General features: G+C 43.5%; 1 protein-coding gene across 1 annotated transcript in view; it reads right to left on the bottom strand.

Annotated features, from left to right (window-relative positions):
* The window catches only part of LOC135160688 (uncharacterized), an 81,405-nt gene that overhangs the window by 50,411 nt on the left and 14,543 nt on the right, over positions 1-16,451 (bottom strand). Inside the window, exons 2-16 of the mRNA XM_064117508.1 lie at positions 13,932-13,987; positions 13,018-13,213; positions 12,422-12,526; positions 11,996-12,112; positions 11,571-11,818; positions 11,042-11,291; positions 10,682-10,927; positions 10,485-10,604; positions 10,246-10,379; positions 9,834-10,071; positions 9,336-9,458; positions 9,135-9,269; positions 8,804-9,037; positions 8,040-8,555; positions 10-7,626 (exon numbers count right to left, since the gene is read on the bottom strand). Of these exons, the coding sequence (XP_063973578.1) occupies positions 10-7,626; positions 8,040-8,555; positions 8,804-9,037; positions 9,135-9,269; positions 9,336-9,458; positions 9,834-10,071; positions 10,246-10,379; positions 10,485-10,604; positions 10,682-10,927; positions 11,042-11,291; positions 11,571-11,818; positions 11,996-12,112; positions 12,422-12,526; positions 13,018-13,213; positions 13,932-13,987 (10,335 nt within the window). The remainder of the gene's footprint in view (positions 1-9; positions 7,627-8,039; positions 8,556-8,803; positions 9,038-9,134; positions 9,270-9,335; positions 9,459-9,833; positions 10,072-10,245; positions 10,380-10,484; positions 10,605-10,681; positions 10,928-11,041; positions 11,292-11,570; positions 11,819-11,995; positions 12,113-12,421; positions 12,527-13,017; positions 13,214-13,931; positions 13,988-16,451) is intronic.

Genomic DNA, 16,451 nt, shown 5'->3' with positions numbered 1-16,451 from the left:
ATTATTTACCTGGTTTGCAGTTGACCAATGGATTTCCGTAGTGTCCAGGTGGACAGGAGCACTGGGCATGACGATCAACAACCCGACACTGGGCATTGAATCCACAAGCCCCATGCTGAAGACAAGGATTAGTGCATACTCCATTAGCGCTGCATTGCTTGTTGGGATCGCAATCCTCATTTCTGTGGCACTCCAGTTGATAACACTCCTGGCTGGGCTCGCCCTGATACCCCTCAGGGCACAGACAAACCGCTCGATGACTGGAGACCCTGCAGAGGGCGTTGATACCGCAGGGTGAGCCCGAAACCAAGCAAGGATCTTCACATTGACCGTTGGTGCATGACAACGATGCTGGACAATCAGAGTGCGTGCGACACCCATTGATGCACATACCATGGGAACAAATGTACCCTTTGGCACATGAATTATTGGAGTCACACTTGACCCTGCATTTTCCCCCATTGCAAATTTCTCCGCACGAGCAATAATCGTTAGTACCACAACTCTTGACGCAAAAACCTGTATCATCACATTCGCAAGTGCCATCACATGGAATCATCGATTTGGTGCAGCTGACGAGAGCATTGCCGTAGTAATTGGGAGGACAACTGCACTGTGCGTCATGATCAACGACCCTGCAGCCAGCGCATTCTCCACAAGCTTTGCCACCTTCACAAGGATTATGACACTTATTGTTGACACATGCCTCATCGTTGGGACATGAGAGATCGCTTCTGCATCCCAATTCGCAAATACGGTTCTCACATATCTGATTTGTTGAGCAATGATCGTCGGTGTTACAAATGGATTTACATACGCCAGTATCGCAACGTTCGTCATTCAGGCAATCTCCATCACTTCGACAAGCAGCAAAGCAGACGTGACCATAGCATACGTAACCCGGTTGACAAGTAGCTTCGGTCGAACATGAAACGAAGTTCCTACGACAACCGATGATAGGATCACCTAGGAGTGGTGGAGGACAACTGCATTGTTTCTGGTGGTTGAAGACACTGCAATCAGCATTTGTGCTGCAGCTGTCTGTTACCCTGCAGGGATCAATGCACTGATTGTTGATGCAGGCAAGATTCAGGGGGCAGTCTAAATCAGATCGGCATCCAATTCTACAGACCAAGCCTTCGCAAATTTCACCACTCCTGCAATCCTCGTCTTGTCTGCACAATGATTTACAGATTCCTGATGCATCGCAACGTTCATTACTCAGACAATTGGCATCCGAAGAACATACTGGTGAACAGGTGCCGGCTACACAGGCCATACCTGCTAAGCAGTCCCTGTTTGCATCACATACTGGTCCTGGAGTTCTGGAACAAGCGACTCTAGCTGATGGATTTGGAATAAACCCATCAGGACATGTGCAAGACGCTCTCTGATTGATGACAGTGCATTTGGCGTTAGGACCACATGGGGTTGCCTCACAAGGATTAACGCATTTGTTACTAGAGCATGCCTCGTTGGCATTACAATCCTCATCAGCGCGACAACCGTATGAACACATGTTGTTAAGGCAGATGTGTCCCAAAAAGCAATCGTTGTCCAGGCGGCAGGTCAGGAGGCAGTTTCCTTTGACGCACTTCTCATTAAATGCACATTCATTATCAGATGTACAGACGGGTAAGCACACATTATCCCTGCAGGTGTTTCCATGGCTGCAGTCCTCGTGGCCATGACAGGAGACTGGCAACCTTACGCACTCAACTTCGGAATTACCTGTGAAACCTGGAGGACAACTGCAGCTCTTGACATGACTGACCACTCGACAATCGGCGTTAATACCGCAGGCAGCTCTGATAGCACAAGGATCTAAACACTGACCATTCAGACATCTGTCTGACAAATTGCACTCCTCATCCGACTGACATGAAGGTCGACAGACATTTTCATAGCAGTAAGTATTGACAGGACATTCGCGAGAGTGTATACAGGCCACTGGTTGGGGTCTGCATCCAATACGAAGGTCGTTTGCATCGCCTTCGTACTCTGGACGACATCTGCAAGTACCTGCATGATCAGCTGCGTTGCATTCAGCATTTGGACCGCAGTTGATTCTTGAACAAACATCTGCACATTTCGGGATTCCATTTATTTCAAGACATTTAGCTGTCAGCGGACAGTCCGTATCCTTCAAGCACTCAACTGGAATCTGGCACCCACTATTGTACGCATCTCCAACGGTACCAGGTTGACAATGACATTTATATGTTCCACGGGAATTGGTGCAAACTGCTCCTGGAGCACACGGAGATGTTGCGCAGAAATCTATCAAATGGCAGCCCTGGGTCGGCTCGCCTGTGAAGCCCGGTTGACAAGTGCACAGTTGATCGTGATGACGTGCCGTACAAATGGCATTCACACCACATGGATTATGCGCCAGGCAGGCGATTCTGCATTTATGATGATCACAGATCTTCTCGTCCGAGCATTCGTCATGAGTTTTACATTCTATTGGCTGGCATCCCATCTTGTCGTCATAAGCATCACCGAAGAAGCCGTGATCACAGGCACATGTCGCCTTATGATTATCAGACTTGCACTGAGCATTCCTGCCGCAGAGAATAAGATCGCAGGAAGATTTGCACTCGGCCTGTCCATAATTATTATTGATACATTTCTCATCATAACCGCAGTCGTGATCTTCGCTGCAGCGAAATTCTTGAACACAGATGTTATTCTGACAGTACTGATACTCTGGACAGGTCGAATTGGACCTGCAGGTTGGTCGACACAGCCCATTTATACACAGCTGATCGGCAATGCAATCTCGAACTGTTGAACACAAGGATGTACAGATTCCTCCGTTGCAAGATGCCCCAGTGGGACATTGGCTATCAGTCTTGCAATATTGTACAGGTGTGCAACCGAGGTTCGGATCACCAGTTCCACCTGGGTGACAGGTGCAAACAGCGGAATGGTTCAGGGGTGAGCAATCAGCTCCATGACCGCATACATTTGGCACTGAGCAAGGATCCACACATTTGTGATCGAAACAGGCGTTGGAGGGCGCACAGTCGCTATGATAATTGCATTCGTTCTTGACACACTCCACCTTGGGATTCCCCTTACTTTGTCCTGGGCATCGACACTGTACGATATGATTCCGCACATGACATTCCGCATTACGGCCACATGGTTTATACTGCTCGGAAACATCACACGGATTTCTACAAGTATTATCCACACATGCAGCAGTTGTGGGACAGTCGGAATCACTGAAACAGTCGCCTGGTTTCTTACAGCCAATGTCAACTGGATCACCGACAAGTCCACGAGGACATACGCAAGTGTACGCGCCCTCTGTGTTATCACAAATGGCGCTCGGGTGACAGGGGTGATGAAGACACTCGTCAATATCCACGCAGACGTCACCGACGAGTTCGAATCCTGGATGACACTTGCATACAGCATTATGCGCTACCGCTACGCAATTTCCGTAACCGCAGTTGACTCTATTGCAGGGGCTGGAGCATTTGTTGCTCTCCCGATTACAGTATTTGTCACTTGGACAATCATTGTCGGTCAAACATTCGACTTTGAAACAGCCCGAGGCATCTCCAATGAATCCTGGCTGACATTGACAGCCCGCTTGATGATCAATAACAGAACATATGGTGTTCTCTCCACAATCAACTATCGAACATGGATCGATACACGTGTGATCAACGCATTCCTGGGAATCTATACAGTCGTTATTGTCTTTACATTGGTTAGGAATCAGACAACCAGTTCCAACGGGATCTCCAGCTGTGCCAGGAGGGCAAAGGCATCGATAACTTCCGTGAAGATTGATACATTCAGCTGATGGATGACAGGGATGCTCATTACATTCGTTAACGTCAACGCACTTATCCCCACCGAATATGAAGCCATGACTACAACGGCACTTTCCGTTGATGCAAACTTCATCACTTCGACATCCGGCATCAGAAGTACAGCCCAATTCACACGTACCATCAACACAATGCTCACCAGGAAGACAATTACCGTTTCCATAACAGACTTTGACGCAGAAGCCATTTTTACATCTTTCTCCGTGTGCACAATTGGCCTTCGATGTACAAGTGCACTGACAAAAGCCTGCGGTGCATTGATGTTGGGCAGGGCATTCATGATCTGTTGAGCAGACATTTGGCACTCTAACACAGCCCTGCTGAGGAGTTGGATTACCCTGGAAGCCATCAGGACAGAAGCATTGGGTGTTATGGTCAATGCAGCTGCAGATGGCATTCGGTCCGCATACGTTATCCTTGACGCAGGGATTCTGACAGCGGCTGTTGATGCATGATTGCTCCACGGGGCAATTTTTGTTGCTTCGGCAACCGAGAATGCAGATCCCATTATGGCAAGTTTGATCTGATTGACATTGAGTGGGAGTGACGCAGGGAATGACACATACGCTGTTGGCACATTTCTCACCAGCCGCGCAGTCGTCTATAGATCTGCAGACAGCTCTGCATTGACCATCGAGGCAATTGCCATCAGGACAATCAGCTGATGACGAACAGTAGGTGTTGCTCCTGACACAGCCGTGCTGAGGGCCTTCGACAGATGGGACAAAACGATGGATGCATTTGCAGATCGTTTCACCGTTGACTATCTGACAGATGGAATTCGGTCCACATGCATTTTCGCAGGGATTGAAGCACCTGTGATTCTGACAGATTGCATGCACAGGGCAGTCTTTGTCACTGCGACAGGATCCTTCTGGAATACATCCAGCTTCGTAAGGATCACCAACTTGTCCGGGTTGGCATTGGCAGACTGGTGAATCTTTGGCTCCAACAACACAGACGGCGGTGGGATGACAAGGATTTGGGTTGCATGCTTCTACTGCTGCGCAACCAACATCCGCCACTGGGTTCGGTTTGAAACCTGGTGGGCATTGACATATCGCTCGATGATCATCAGCAATGCAGACAGCATTAATTCCACAGGAGTGCTCGTTGCAGACATTGTGACAGGTGTGAGTCAATCGATTGCAGAGTTGCGTTGGTGGGCAGTCGATGTTGTAGACACACGGCACTTCCTTACAACCATTTGTCGAATTATTTGGATCACCTGCATACAATCCGGGTGGACACTCACAGTGAGCTTCGTGATTATTGACGACGCAAAGTGCATTTGGCCCACAACTAATAAACGTACAGACCGGAAGGCAGATCAGAATGTCACCGGAGGATCTACAAGCTTGATCTTCAGAGCATTCAGAATCCGTGGTGCACCTGTTTTGTCGTGCGCTTTGACAGCCCCTCCGGTCATTGGGGTTTCCAGAAAATCCTGCCAGACATTCACACGCACCCTGATGATTACTGGCGACACATTGAGCGTTTGGAGCGCAATTGAAGGTTTCGCAGATCGGAATGCATTTGAGAACTCCTAGAGCATCAGGTCGGCAAGCTGCTGTTGAATGACAGTCTGAGTCCTGAATGCAGTCGGGTACTGAGGGCTTCTCGCAACTAGATGACACCGGATTCCATTCGTAACTATCCTCACACTTGCAAGTGTGACCTGTGGCATCAGCCACGCACTTCTGGTGGGCCCCGCACACCACACTTCGGCAGGGATTGACACACTGACGAACACCATCATCCAGCAGGCATATATGGCCCACTGGACAATCAGTGTTATGGGTGCAGCGGTCAACCGTGGCAGATCGATGTGGTATACATCCATCGATGAGATTACTGGGATTCCCAAAGTATCCGTCCACACACAGACAAGAGGAAACATGATTTTGGGTGACGCAGAGGGCATTCGGTCCACATTGAAGTTTCGAGCATGCATCAACACATTTTCGTACTCCCTTCCCTATTTGGAAGCAAATCTGCTGGGGTTGACAATCGAAATCGTTTGAGCAATGACCAATAAGATGACATCCACCGGACTCATTGGGATTTCCAGTGTATCCAGAGGGACAGATACAATTGCCATCCTGACAGACACTTTTGGGCCCACATTTGACATCATGACATTTATTGATACACTTGCCACCTACGCAAGTATAATCCATTGGGCATGGGACATCGATGCTACATTGACAAGACGCGGGATCGCTACAGGGACCAGGTTGTACCGCGGAACATCCGATGAAGGGATTTCCAAAGAAGTTCTCTTTACATCTACAATCGTAGCTGCCAATGGTGTTGATACAAACAGCATGAGCCCCACAGGCATTCCCATTACACTCATTAATGTCATGACACTGAATATATGGATTACCAGCATAACCAGGTGGACAAAGGCATTCAACCGCGTGAGGACTAGCATGACAATGGGCATCAATTCCACAAGTGGATGTTGTACACTCAGATTTCTTCTGAGCGCCACAACCCTGATAAGGATTTCCCGTTGTCCCAGGATTGCAGATACATTTAAATTCAGGAAAATCATACTCACAGTGTGCATTAGCCCCGCAGTCTGGTAGACATTTTGGTGGCTCAATTGGCGGCATACAGAGTAGATCTGGATTACCAACGAAGTAAGGATTACAAACACACTTATTAGTCTGTGGATCACATGTTGCACCAATGCCACAAGTAACACCCTCACAACGATTTTTACACCGGCCACTGACACAAACACTGGGCTCAAGACACGGTACATCCTGGGAGCACACATCAGGTGCACACTGACCACCTGGAAATGGATTGCCCATGAAGCCTTCGATGCATTTGCAAGTTGGACCGTCATAAGAGACGATACACTGAGCCCCAGCACCACATACAAAGCCATCGCACTGTGATACGCACTCATTGTTTCTTCCCTCTGTGAAACCAACAACACATCGACACCAAGGGGCGTGTTTATCGGGCTCGCAATAGGCATTCGGTCCACATGGTACATTATCACAGGGATTGACACAACTTCCTTGGACACAGGCGAGATAATTATCGCAGTCATGATTGCTCGAGCACTCTTGACGTGGTTGAATAGCACCAGTGCATCCACCACCGTAAGGATCGCCCACAGTACCTCGTGGACATTCACAAATGTGGCCACCTCGGTTGTTTATACAATATGCACCATGTCCACAAGGATTATTAGCACACTCGTTGACATCGACACAACCGTGCTGAGGATCTCCCTCGTAACCGGTCTCGCACATACATTTCGGTGGATCACTGGGGGTGCATTTGGCATTCATTCCACAAGGGAAACGATCACATGGATTTTTACACTGATTACCATCCAATGGATCTGTATAGAATGGTGGAGGACATACGCATTCTCCAGGCTGAACGCATTTCTCATTTGCTCGGCACTCGGCATCACTTGTACAACGTTTCTGGGCGGGTGAGCACAATCCATTGTATGGATCTCCACCGTAACCATGGGGACATGTACATTGATGTGATCCAGGGATGTTTATACACTCAGCTCCGTAACCGCAGACTTGACGGCCTTCTGTGCACTCGTTAATATCCTCACAGGAGCCATCGGGACGGGTGCTGTAGCCCTTTGGACAGGCGCAATAACTAACTCCACCGGCTATTGTGATACATTCAGCGCCGGTTGGACAGGACTCGCCTTTTGAACAACCAGCTAGCATACATTTACCGTCTACCAGTTTGTACGGGGGTTGACATTGGCATTCGATTGTATTGCACTCTGAAATCAGACATTCAATTTTCCAATTTAAAATTCCTCCATTTAAAAATAGGACTTTAAATTAATTTAGATACAGCGGTTTGATGCTAAATATTTAGTATTATTTATATCACATGAGAGAAAAAGCCTTCGGAATTTGTGAGCTACTCCAACAGAGTAAAAACAAAGATCAATTGGATGGATTTATTTATTTAGATTTTATTACTCTCCTGCACTCTCTACCTGGATTGGTCTTTGAACGAATAATTTCATGAAACCAATTTTCAGAAAATGAAGGTATATAATGGAACACCTCCTGCGGAGATCAATGGAGTTAATATCCATTCGTGTTTAGTCATTTTTTATTCATCTTATTGGACTAATGGCAAAGATAATAATGAGTACTTTTATATTGAAGAAAAAAAAATTCCTACCTTCACAGAGAGTAAATGGATTTCCGTTGAATCCAGCTGGACACTGGCATTCATAACTTCCCGGTAAATTCTTGCAGATAGCATTAATACCACACGCTGGTTTATCCCTGTGTTCCATGCACTCATTAATATCCCTGCATTTACCAGTCTCATGATCACGCGTGTATCCTCTCTGGCAAATGCAAACACTGTTGCCAATAAATTCATCCTTGATACACTGTTCTCCAGCTGGGCAAGGTGTGCTCGGGCCACATATGTGAGGTAAATCAGATTTTTGACAGCCACCAATGTAAGGATCACCAGTCGTTCCACTCGGGCATTGACACGAGAATGCCCCAGCCTCATTGTTGCAAATAGCACCTGGTGGGCATGGATTGCCAGCGCACTCGTCGACGTCTGTACAGCCACCCTTGATTCCGGGTTTTCCGGTGAAGCCATTGCTGCAGAGGCATGTAGCAATGTCGTTTAGGAGCATGCAATGGGCATTCGGACCACAAAACACGTCCTCACAAGGATCTGAAATTTTTTAACAATGAATTTATCGCGGCGGTTCTTCAATATTCACGAGATCTGCTCGACGTTCCTCCAGAATAATCCCTATTGCAATTATCTTGCCTTAGAAAAGTACCAAAATTGCAGAGACTGTCTCGACGTGAGACGATATCGTCTACTCTGGTTATAAATTCGAAATAACTTGTTTAGTCCACTTTCAATTTTTCTACAATGGCATTTTCAATAGAATTAATGTCATAAAAAAAACTCACGTCGACAATCGTTTCCAACGTTTGGCTCTGGACAGAGACACCTTTTTTGCGGATCGCAGATGGCATTACCAGGGCAATCAGCATCTAATTCACAGGTAACAACACCGACACACTTGATGTATGGATCAGGATCTGGTATAGTGCCTTCAGGACATACACAATTGTAGCCACCCTCGGTATTGGTACAACTAGCACCATGACCACAGGCGTCTCCTCTCGTACATTCATCCACATCTTAAAAACAAACCGCGGGCATTAATCACTGGTCTTTTATTTATTTTATCATTTTTAATCTTCAAGGTTTAGTGTAGATAGTGGGTAAATTGCGTACCAATGCACTGCTTAAATGCATTGCCAGAGTAGCCGGATTTACACTGACACGTAAAACCTCCAGGTGTATTAGTGCATATTGCATTTCTACCGCAACGTCCTGAGGGACCATTTACAGCGTCGCACTCATTTATATCTGTAATTTATGGGATAGCACAGGTTAAATTGGATGGTGACGATGATATTTTATTTTTCAACTCACCAACACAACCAGCTGATATGTCATTTGGATTAAATGTCCAGCCATCCTCGCAGATGCAGTAAGCCTCATGACCATCGGGCTTGCAGTATGCGTGCTCACCACATGTTACATCATCGCATGGTGCTGTAAATAGTTGGTTGCATAAAAATTAAAACTCGTCATAATGAAAATTATGGATGGGCTTCTTTTATCACACATAAGGCTAAAACTACCCACTTAATTTACTTTCTACGAGGGTAAAAAATCATTATACTGATGGGTGTCGAGAATATGACCCATCATACATTTAACATCCATGAAGGACTATTATTTTAATACGCCTGGTTCCAACACAGTGGAATAAGGAAAGACTTTACAACTTCCTCATAACCTGGCCCAACTGTTATCAACTACTCAGGATCTTACACTTGGATATATGTCCAGAGGGTAGAATGTGCGTATCATGGTTTATAAGGTGAACTTGAAAAAATAAGAATATTTATTTATTTTAATAGTTACCTTTGCATGGTACATGTGGCGGTGTACCAATGAAACCGGTCTCACATGCGCAGTGATAACTTCCTCGGGTATTTGTGCATACCGATGATGGACCACAGGGATTTGTTGTGCACTCGTTGAGGTCCACGCACTCAGCACCACTGGCCTTGAAACCGTCCTTGCAGAAACACTGACCCTCGATACATTCAGCATTGTTTACGCAGTCGAAATTCGATTTGCAGAGGGTTGTCACATCGGTCTGCAATAGTTCATTTGTGGTTGGGTAATTGATTGACAGGTGGAATTAGTCCAACATTTTCAATTGACAAAAGTCACTAATAAAATAATGAGTCCGGAGGGGGCCGCGACAATGGTTTTTTTTTTTAAGAAGAAGAGAAATTGGAAGAGCTATTAATCTTCAGTAAGTATTCACCTGATCACAAGCTACAGTAGGATTCGGATTTCCGGTATATCCTGGCGGACATTCGCAGCTGTAACCAGGCACCGCATTTCTGCAAATGGCATTCACTCCGCAGGGATTCACTAGTACATTACACTCGTCGATATCTAATAATCAAGAATAAATATCAGGATGGTAAATAAATTGTGGGTATCGATAAAATCACAATCACATCAATACTCTTGGATATTAGAATTTAATATTAGCCTAACCGGTGCACTTATTGAATGGATCTCCAGTGTAATCCTGTTTACATCTGCATATGAAACTTCCCAGTGTATCCACGCATTCGGCGTTCTCGCCGCACGGATTTTTCTTGCATTCGTTAACATCTGTTAATAGATTAATTCGTTAGTACTGAATGAACATTAATTGATGATGTTTTGAAATTGTTAACAGCGTTACTGACTCTCGCAGTGAATGAGTCCCTGTCCGACGAAGCCCTGAGGGCAAATACACTTGTAGGATCCCGGGATATTTATACATTTGGCGTTTGCAGCGCAGGCATTGTCTCTCGAACATTCATTAACATCAACACAACCTAAAATCGGATCCTTCTGAAAGCCCTGGAGGCATTGACACTCAAAACCCCCTTCTTTGTTAACACACTGTGAGTCCTTTCCACAGGGATTGTTCAGCTCGCACTCGTCGATGTCTGGCCATTGGATTTTAGTTGAATAAAATCGTCATTATAGATTAATTATTCAGGCTATTAATGCTGATTTAATGGGAAAGCATGAGATTGACCAGATAATTATGGAATAAATACCGTGACAACCGGCGAAGGGATCGCCGTCCATTCCATCAGGACACGAACACCTGAAGCTACCCTCGAGATTCGTACATAATGCAGAACGTCCACAAGGACTTCTTGCACATTCGTTAACATCGATGCAACCAGCCTCTGGGCTACCCTCAAAGCCCTCCGGACATTCGCAACGATGCGCACCTGGGAGATTTATGCAATGAGCGTTCGGCCCACAGGCGTTCTCATACGTGCATTCGTTTATGTCTTCGCACTTGAATAAACAAATAGTATTAGCATGGGGATGATTTAAGGGGAGACCAAAGTTGGAGTCAAACGAGATGAAATTTGTCGTGTCATTTTATATATCAAGTGAAAGTGTGTAAATATTCAAAATGAAGACCTAAGAGTGATGAGGTCAGGCCCCACCTCAAAATTAGTAATGATATTCATTCAAATGATGTTGACGATCATAAATTATTTGGAGTTGATTCATCTTGCTTCACCACAACTCCAGTCCTACATGTCAGCAGGGAACAATAGGATAACTTACACTCTTGTATGGATTACCCGTAAATCCTTCCTGACAATTGCACGTAAAATTGCCAATAGTGTTGTGACAATACGCATTGTCACCGCACGTCCCTTCATATTGACACTCGTTAACATCCTCGCAATGTATCTCACCATCACCGGTAAATCCTGGCTTGCATTTACAAAGGAAATTTGTCGGTAAATTACAACATTCAGCATTCTCAACGCATCGCGCTGCCAACGTTGGGTCTTCACATTCATTTATATCTATTTAAAGGATAAAAATGTATACATGTTAGGATTATGTATGTATAACCACCGTTAGTCAAACGGTTACTGGTATATTCTGGGTTGTAAGTAAAATAAAGACAATAAGGAAGTATGAAATATTTCAGTTGATTTCTTTTTATATCTTATCTCAATTTTCTTTTCTTCGAGATTTACCTTCGCAGGTGAAGCCATCACCGCTGTAGCCAGGGTAACAGGAACAGTGGAAACCACCGAGGGTGTTCGTACAGTGGGCAAAAATATCACAGGGCCTGTACTTGCACTCGTTTTCATCTGAAAAACCATTTTACACGATTTTATTTATTTTTCCAATCAAAGAATTCTCATGTTTTTCTTAGCTACCAGAATAAAGTGGAGACGATTTAAAATTGCTGTTATGGTTTTACGATACAACTGTGGTTCAACGTCATTTTCCAGATGTGAAGAGTCGCAACGGTATTGTTTTATTACGACAGAACGAAAATGGATAGCAATTCAGTGGTGAAGTTGTAAAAACATGGATAATTTCCCATAAACATTAGTTTCAAGGAATTTTTTTTTATCAGTTTTATGATAGCTAAATTGACCGAAAAATTAACACACCTGGCACTTGACAATTGCACCCGCCAAAGCCATCATTGCAGTGGCACACTGAGTCAAGGCACACCCCATTCTGGCATTTAGTGCCATCATCTTTTGTACAGTCAGCTGTAAAAGAAAAAAAAACTCTCAAATCATCACTTCAAATCACAATTGACGAGATAAAGTTGTCGACACATAGCAGTACAAAACTGGTTAATAATAAGGAAGAATGGAAAAATATCCGGAATGTGTGCGTGACTGGTGGATCACAAACTGCGTGATGAGAGACGTATCATAACGGTAACACTAGGTGCCCACGCGGAAGAAGTAATACAAGTTGAAAAAAAAAAAAGAAGACGATGGTAGGGTATAAACCGATGGTGGAGCTAATGCGTTCTCGTCAGTGGTTCTTTTTACAGGATTTCTTTCATATACCTCCTCACCCCGTTCTCGTGTTCATCGGCATGAAGTGTCTTTTGGGTTCTCATGCTCCTGTCACGCGATATTTGTTATAATGTCGAGTTTGGATTTGTTGTAATAATGCTTGTTAACTCTTTTCTTAACAACGAGGGGCAAAAAGTGAATGACAAGGAGAGGTTTTAGAGAGAGATACGTACCTGTGCACTTGAGGGTAGTCCGGTCTTCGTCAACCCCCTGGTAACAATCGTTTTTACCGTCACACAGTCTCGACAGTTCCAATAATTGTAGAATGTCAGTCGATGCATTGACTTGACAACCGAAATATCCATCCTCGAGATTTAGAAAGAATACCTCCCGTCTCGATCCACGTCCGATTCCTTTGATGGAATCCACCTGAGCAAATTCATAAGTTTTTCAAAGTCAACATGAGACGCAGGATAACGAGGCAAACAGCTCCAACAGTTATAAGACAACATGACGATAATTTTTTAGATTAATTACATTAGACTGACAAAAATCGAATTACTCTGGCTGGACAGAAGCGGAGCGTCAAGAATTCATTTGTCTCTTCTGGGGCATAAAACTTTTTCACTTTCTTTCTGACGAAAAAAGTTCAGTTACTCAGCAGCGAAGGGGGAAACCGGATTGACTTGATGTTTACTATTGGCCAGTCTTTAACGAATACCTCGAAATCCAAAATTCTAAATAAAAAAATTTTGTCACGGATTTTTTTAGAGTCAGTTGACGGTTACAAAAAGAGTCGTGAGAAAAATTTGGCTGTTTCTCTTAGATTCCAAGATATTCATCAGGAACTGGGCAAAGGGAGGAACAAACCGTTGTCTCTTTGACGAATTCTCAAGCAAATTTCCTACGTCAAGTTATCGATATTTTCACAAAGCGAGACGATGATGGAGATTAATTTATGGGTTGTAATTCCACAGCCCCTTTACGGTGGAACTGTCGAGTGTCCACGGTATATGGTGTTACACGTGCTTGAATTAACGTTTTCAATTTATTAAAAACTTTATTCTTCGAGTTTTTAATGCCTAGTTACGGTCTAGACATATTGACTTCTGTTTTACGACTTCTGGAATAATTTATCTCATCTTACCGGACACGAGGACAGGAGAATCCACGCCACCAACGGCCAAAGATGTTTCATCTTCGCTGTAATGGAAATAATAAAAAATATTAAAATAGTGGTGAATAATATTATAATGTTCCAGCGACTTTGGGTATCATTTTCTACGCAAAATTCCATTGTTACATTTTATTATTATAGTATTCCGGTTAAAATCACTTCACATAGCTGGATGAGCACTTTCTACACTTCACTGAGCGCGAAAATTCACGCTCAACACACTGACGAGTTCGTGTTGTCACAAAATATTCTCAACTAAAATCCATACAGAGCCAATAATTCAGGGTAAATTACGTGATTAGATAAAGAGAGTAATTCACAGGTGTCTAAACTACATGTATTTGCGGGTTGTGGGGATTCATGTTGGACAATTTATCCTGGGAATTTATGACTAGACTGTATTAAGTCGTTGGCGAATGATGATATGATGGCAGGGGGCGGGTTCCTGAGTACGATGCACCTGTGTCGTTTCCTACATCTCGAGATTGTAAATTCCCACAGGGAAAAAAATGATCTGGTTAAGACGCTTTTTTTCCATCTCGATGACTTTCAGTTTCTGAGTGACATTCTTCGGGATAAGAATGATCTTTTATGGGTGATTAAAACATTCTCAGGGTCATTAAATAGTCCTGACTGAGGTTTGTGGATAATTGACGAGAATCTTGTTGGATTATTTTAATTATTTTTTTTTATTTTTCATTAATTGAAAAGGTTATTTGGAATGATTCATCAAAATTTTTTTATCTATTTGAAGAACGTACTTTATGGCCAACGAGAGGGTAGACAACTCCATATTTCTGTTTCAGACAGAATAAGCCAATGGAGGGTGAATAGACGGGTGAAAATGTGAGTATTATTTTCATTAGAATGAAACATAAAATGAAAAATTACTGGCAAATGGACCTCAAGGAGAAATGAAAAAAAAATTGATGTTTGAGAAAGTTGTCAAATCAAGACCTAAATCACGTGTTTATGATATCCAACATCTGTTTATGACTCTAATTATCCGAGAATAACGATCCGAGAAAAATCAGTTATTGTTCACTCGCAATTATCGCATAATTTACTCAACACTGTTGTGAATCACAAAAAAAAATGAGAATGTCGGGAAACAATGAAGTGGAATGACACGTATGCAACCCGATCTGTGCATAATTGATTCAGTAATGCTCCACGAGTGCGAAAAACTCCAGAATGAGACCTAGAATTTCATCAAGATGTATTCATTTCCTCGGCCGGGTGTTTCATTTCAGAAACAGCTGGGCTTTCGCTTTTAGGTAGACTATGTGTGTGCACAAGAGACCGCTAAATTATCTATAGTTCGCAATCACTTATTTTACTGTACACGTGCACAGTTCAGTGATTATTGGACATTAATACTGCCGAGAGGTGAATGGAACTCCATTACCAGTACTTTTATTTTTCATTTTCACGAGGCAAATTTTTTGCTATTTTTTTTTTCTTTTTTCATGGATTTATTTATTTATTCCATGGGAGTTCGAAAGTGAAGTTGATGTTCGTTCGGAGAAGAACGGATGTACGTGACGGAAAATTCAATAGTTGCAATGGGATATCGAATATGGAAAACGAGTTATTGGATTGATTTTTTTTTTATCTTCGATGAATCATATCATAACCAACGCCGTGCGGTTGAAAGGGCGTAGCGTTTATTTCCATTTTTTCATAATCATACAGATCGAGCACAAATCCGTCTTAGGATTTAAAGGGCGTATGTCCACCTTGAAATTAAACATCAGAGACATGAGGGCGTATTGCCACACCCAAATGACTAAATAAAATTGAAATAGTTCGTCACCTTGAATCATCCAATTAACTTTCTAAATTTTACAGGATAAAATTGCATCCGTGAATTAGCATGTCACAAGTGTCACGCTCACGTGAATATCCCAGTCAATACATATGCATTCAGTGTACATTATCGGTGACAGATGATCCCAGAGTGGGATCATCCTACGCGTAATGGAGTAATAAAAAATGAAAAAAAAAATTGCACAGGTAATTCGTGTCGAGGTCTTCTCAATCGTTCTAGGCGTGACGATTGTGCCCAATTAGTGTTTTTTTACTGATTACCGATAGTCGTAATTGATGTGTGAGGGAGTTGACACGTTCAATTACGAGTAACAATAACTGTCGTGTTGAAAAAATTAACCTGAGACTGGGACGAGTTAGAAGCGAAATTGCGAGGGATTGTTTGCAAGGTCATTAACATCCAAGGGACAAACGCTGATAAGATAGGAGACAAGGAGGAGATAAGACACCTGTGGATGTCTTCATCGGGGGAACCGCACACTAATTAACACATTACACAGTCATTCCGTACAACTCTAGCTAATTGTTTAACGCTCTGACGTGACTTTAACGTAGGCAAATTGTGAGTCACTAAAATAATATTACGAAATGAGTCCCTGATACATAATCAATCGACTCGTGTTGCAAACAGTTGGTGTTCTAACTCGTAAGATGAAAGAA

This window comes from Diachasmimorpha longicaudata, chromosome 3, assembly GCF_034640455.1.
Source record: "Diachasmimorpha longicaudata isolate KC_UGA_2023 chromosome 3, iyDiaLong2, whole genome shotgun sequence".
Taxonomy (NCBI): domain Eukaryota; kingdom Metazoa; phylum Arthropoda; class Insecta; order Hymenoptera; family Braconidae; genus Diachasmimorpha; species Diachasmimorpha longicaudata.
Note: the sequence above shows the minus strand (reverse complement) of the source record. Positions and strands in the feature narration are given on the sequence as shown.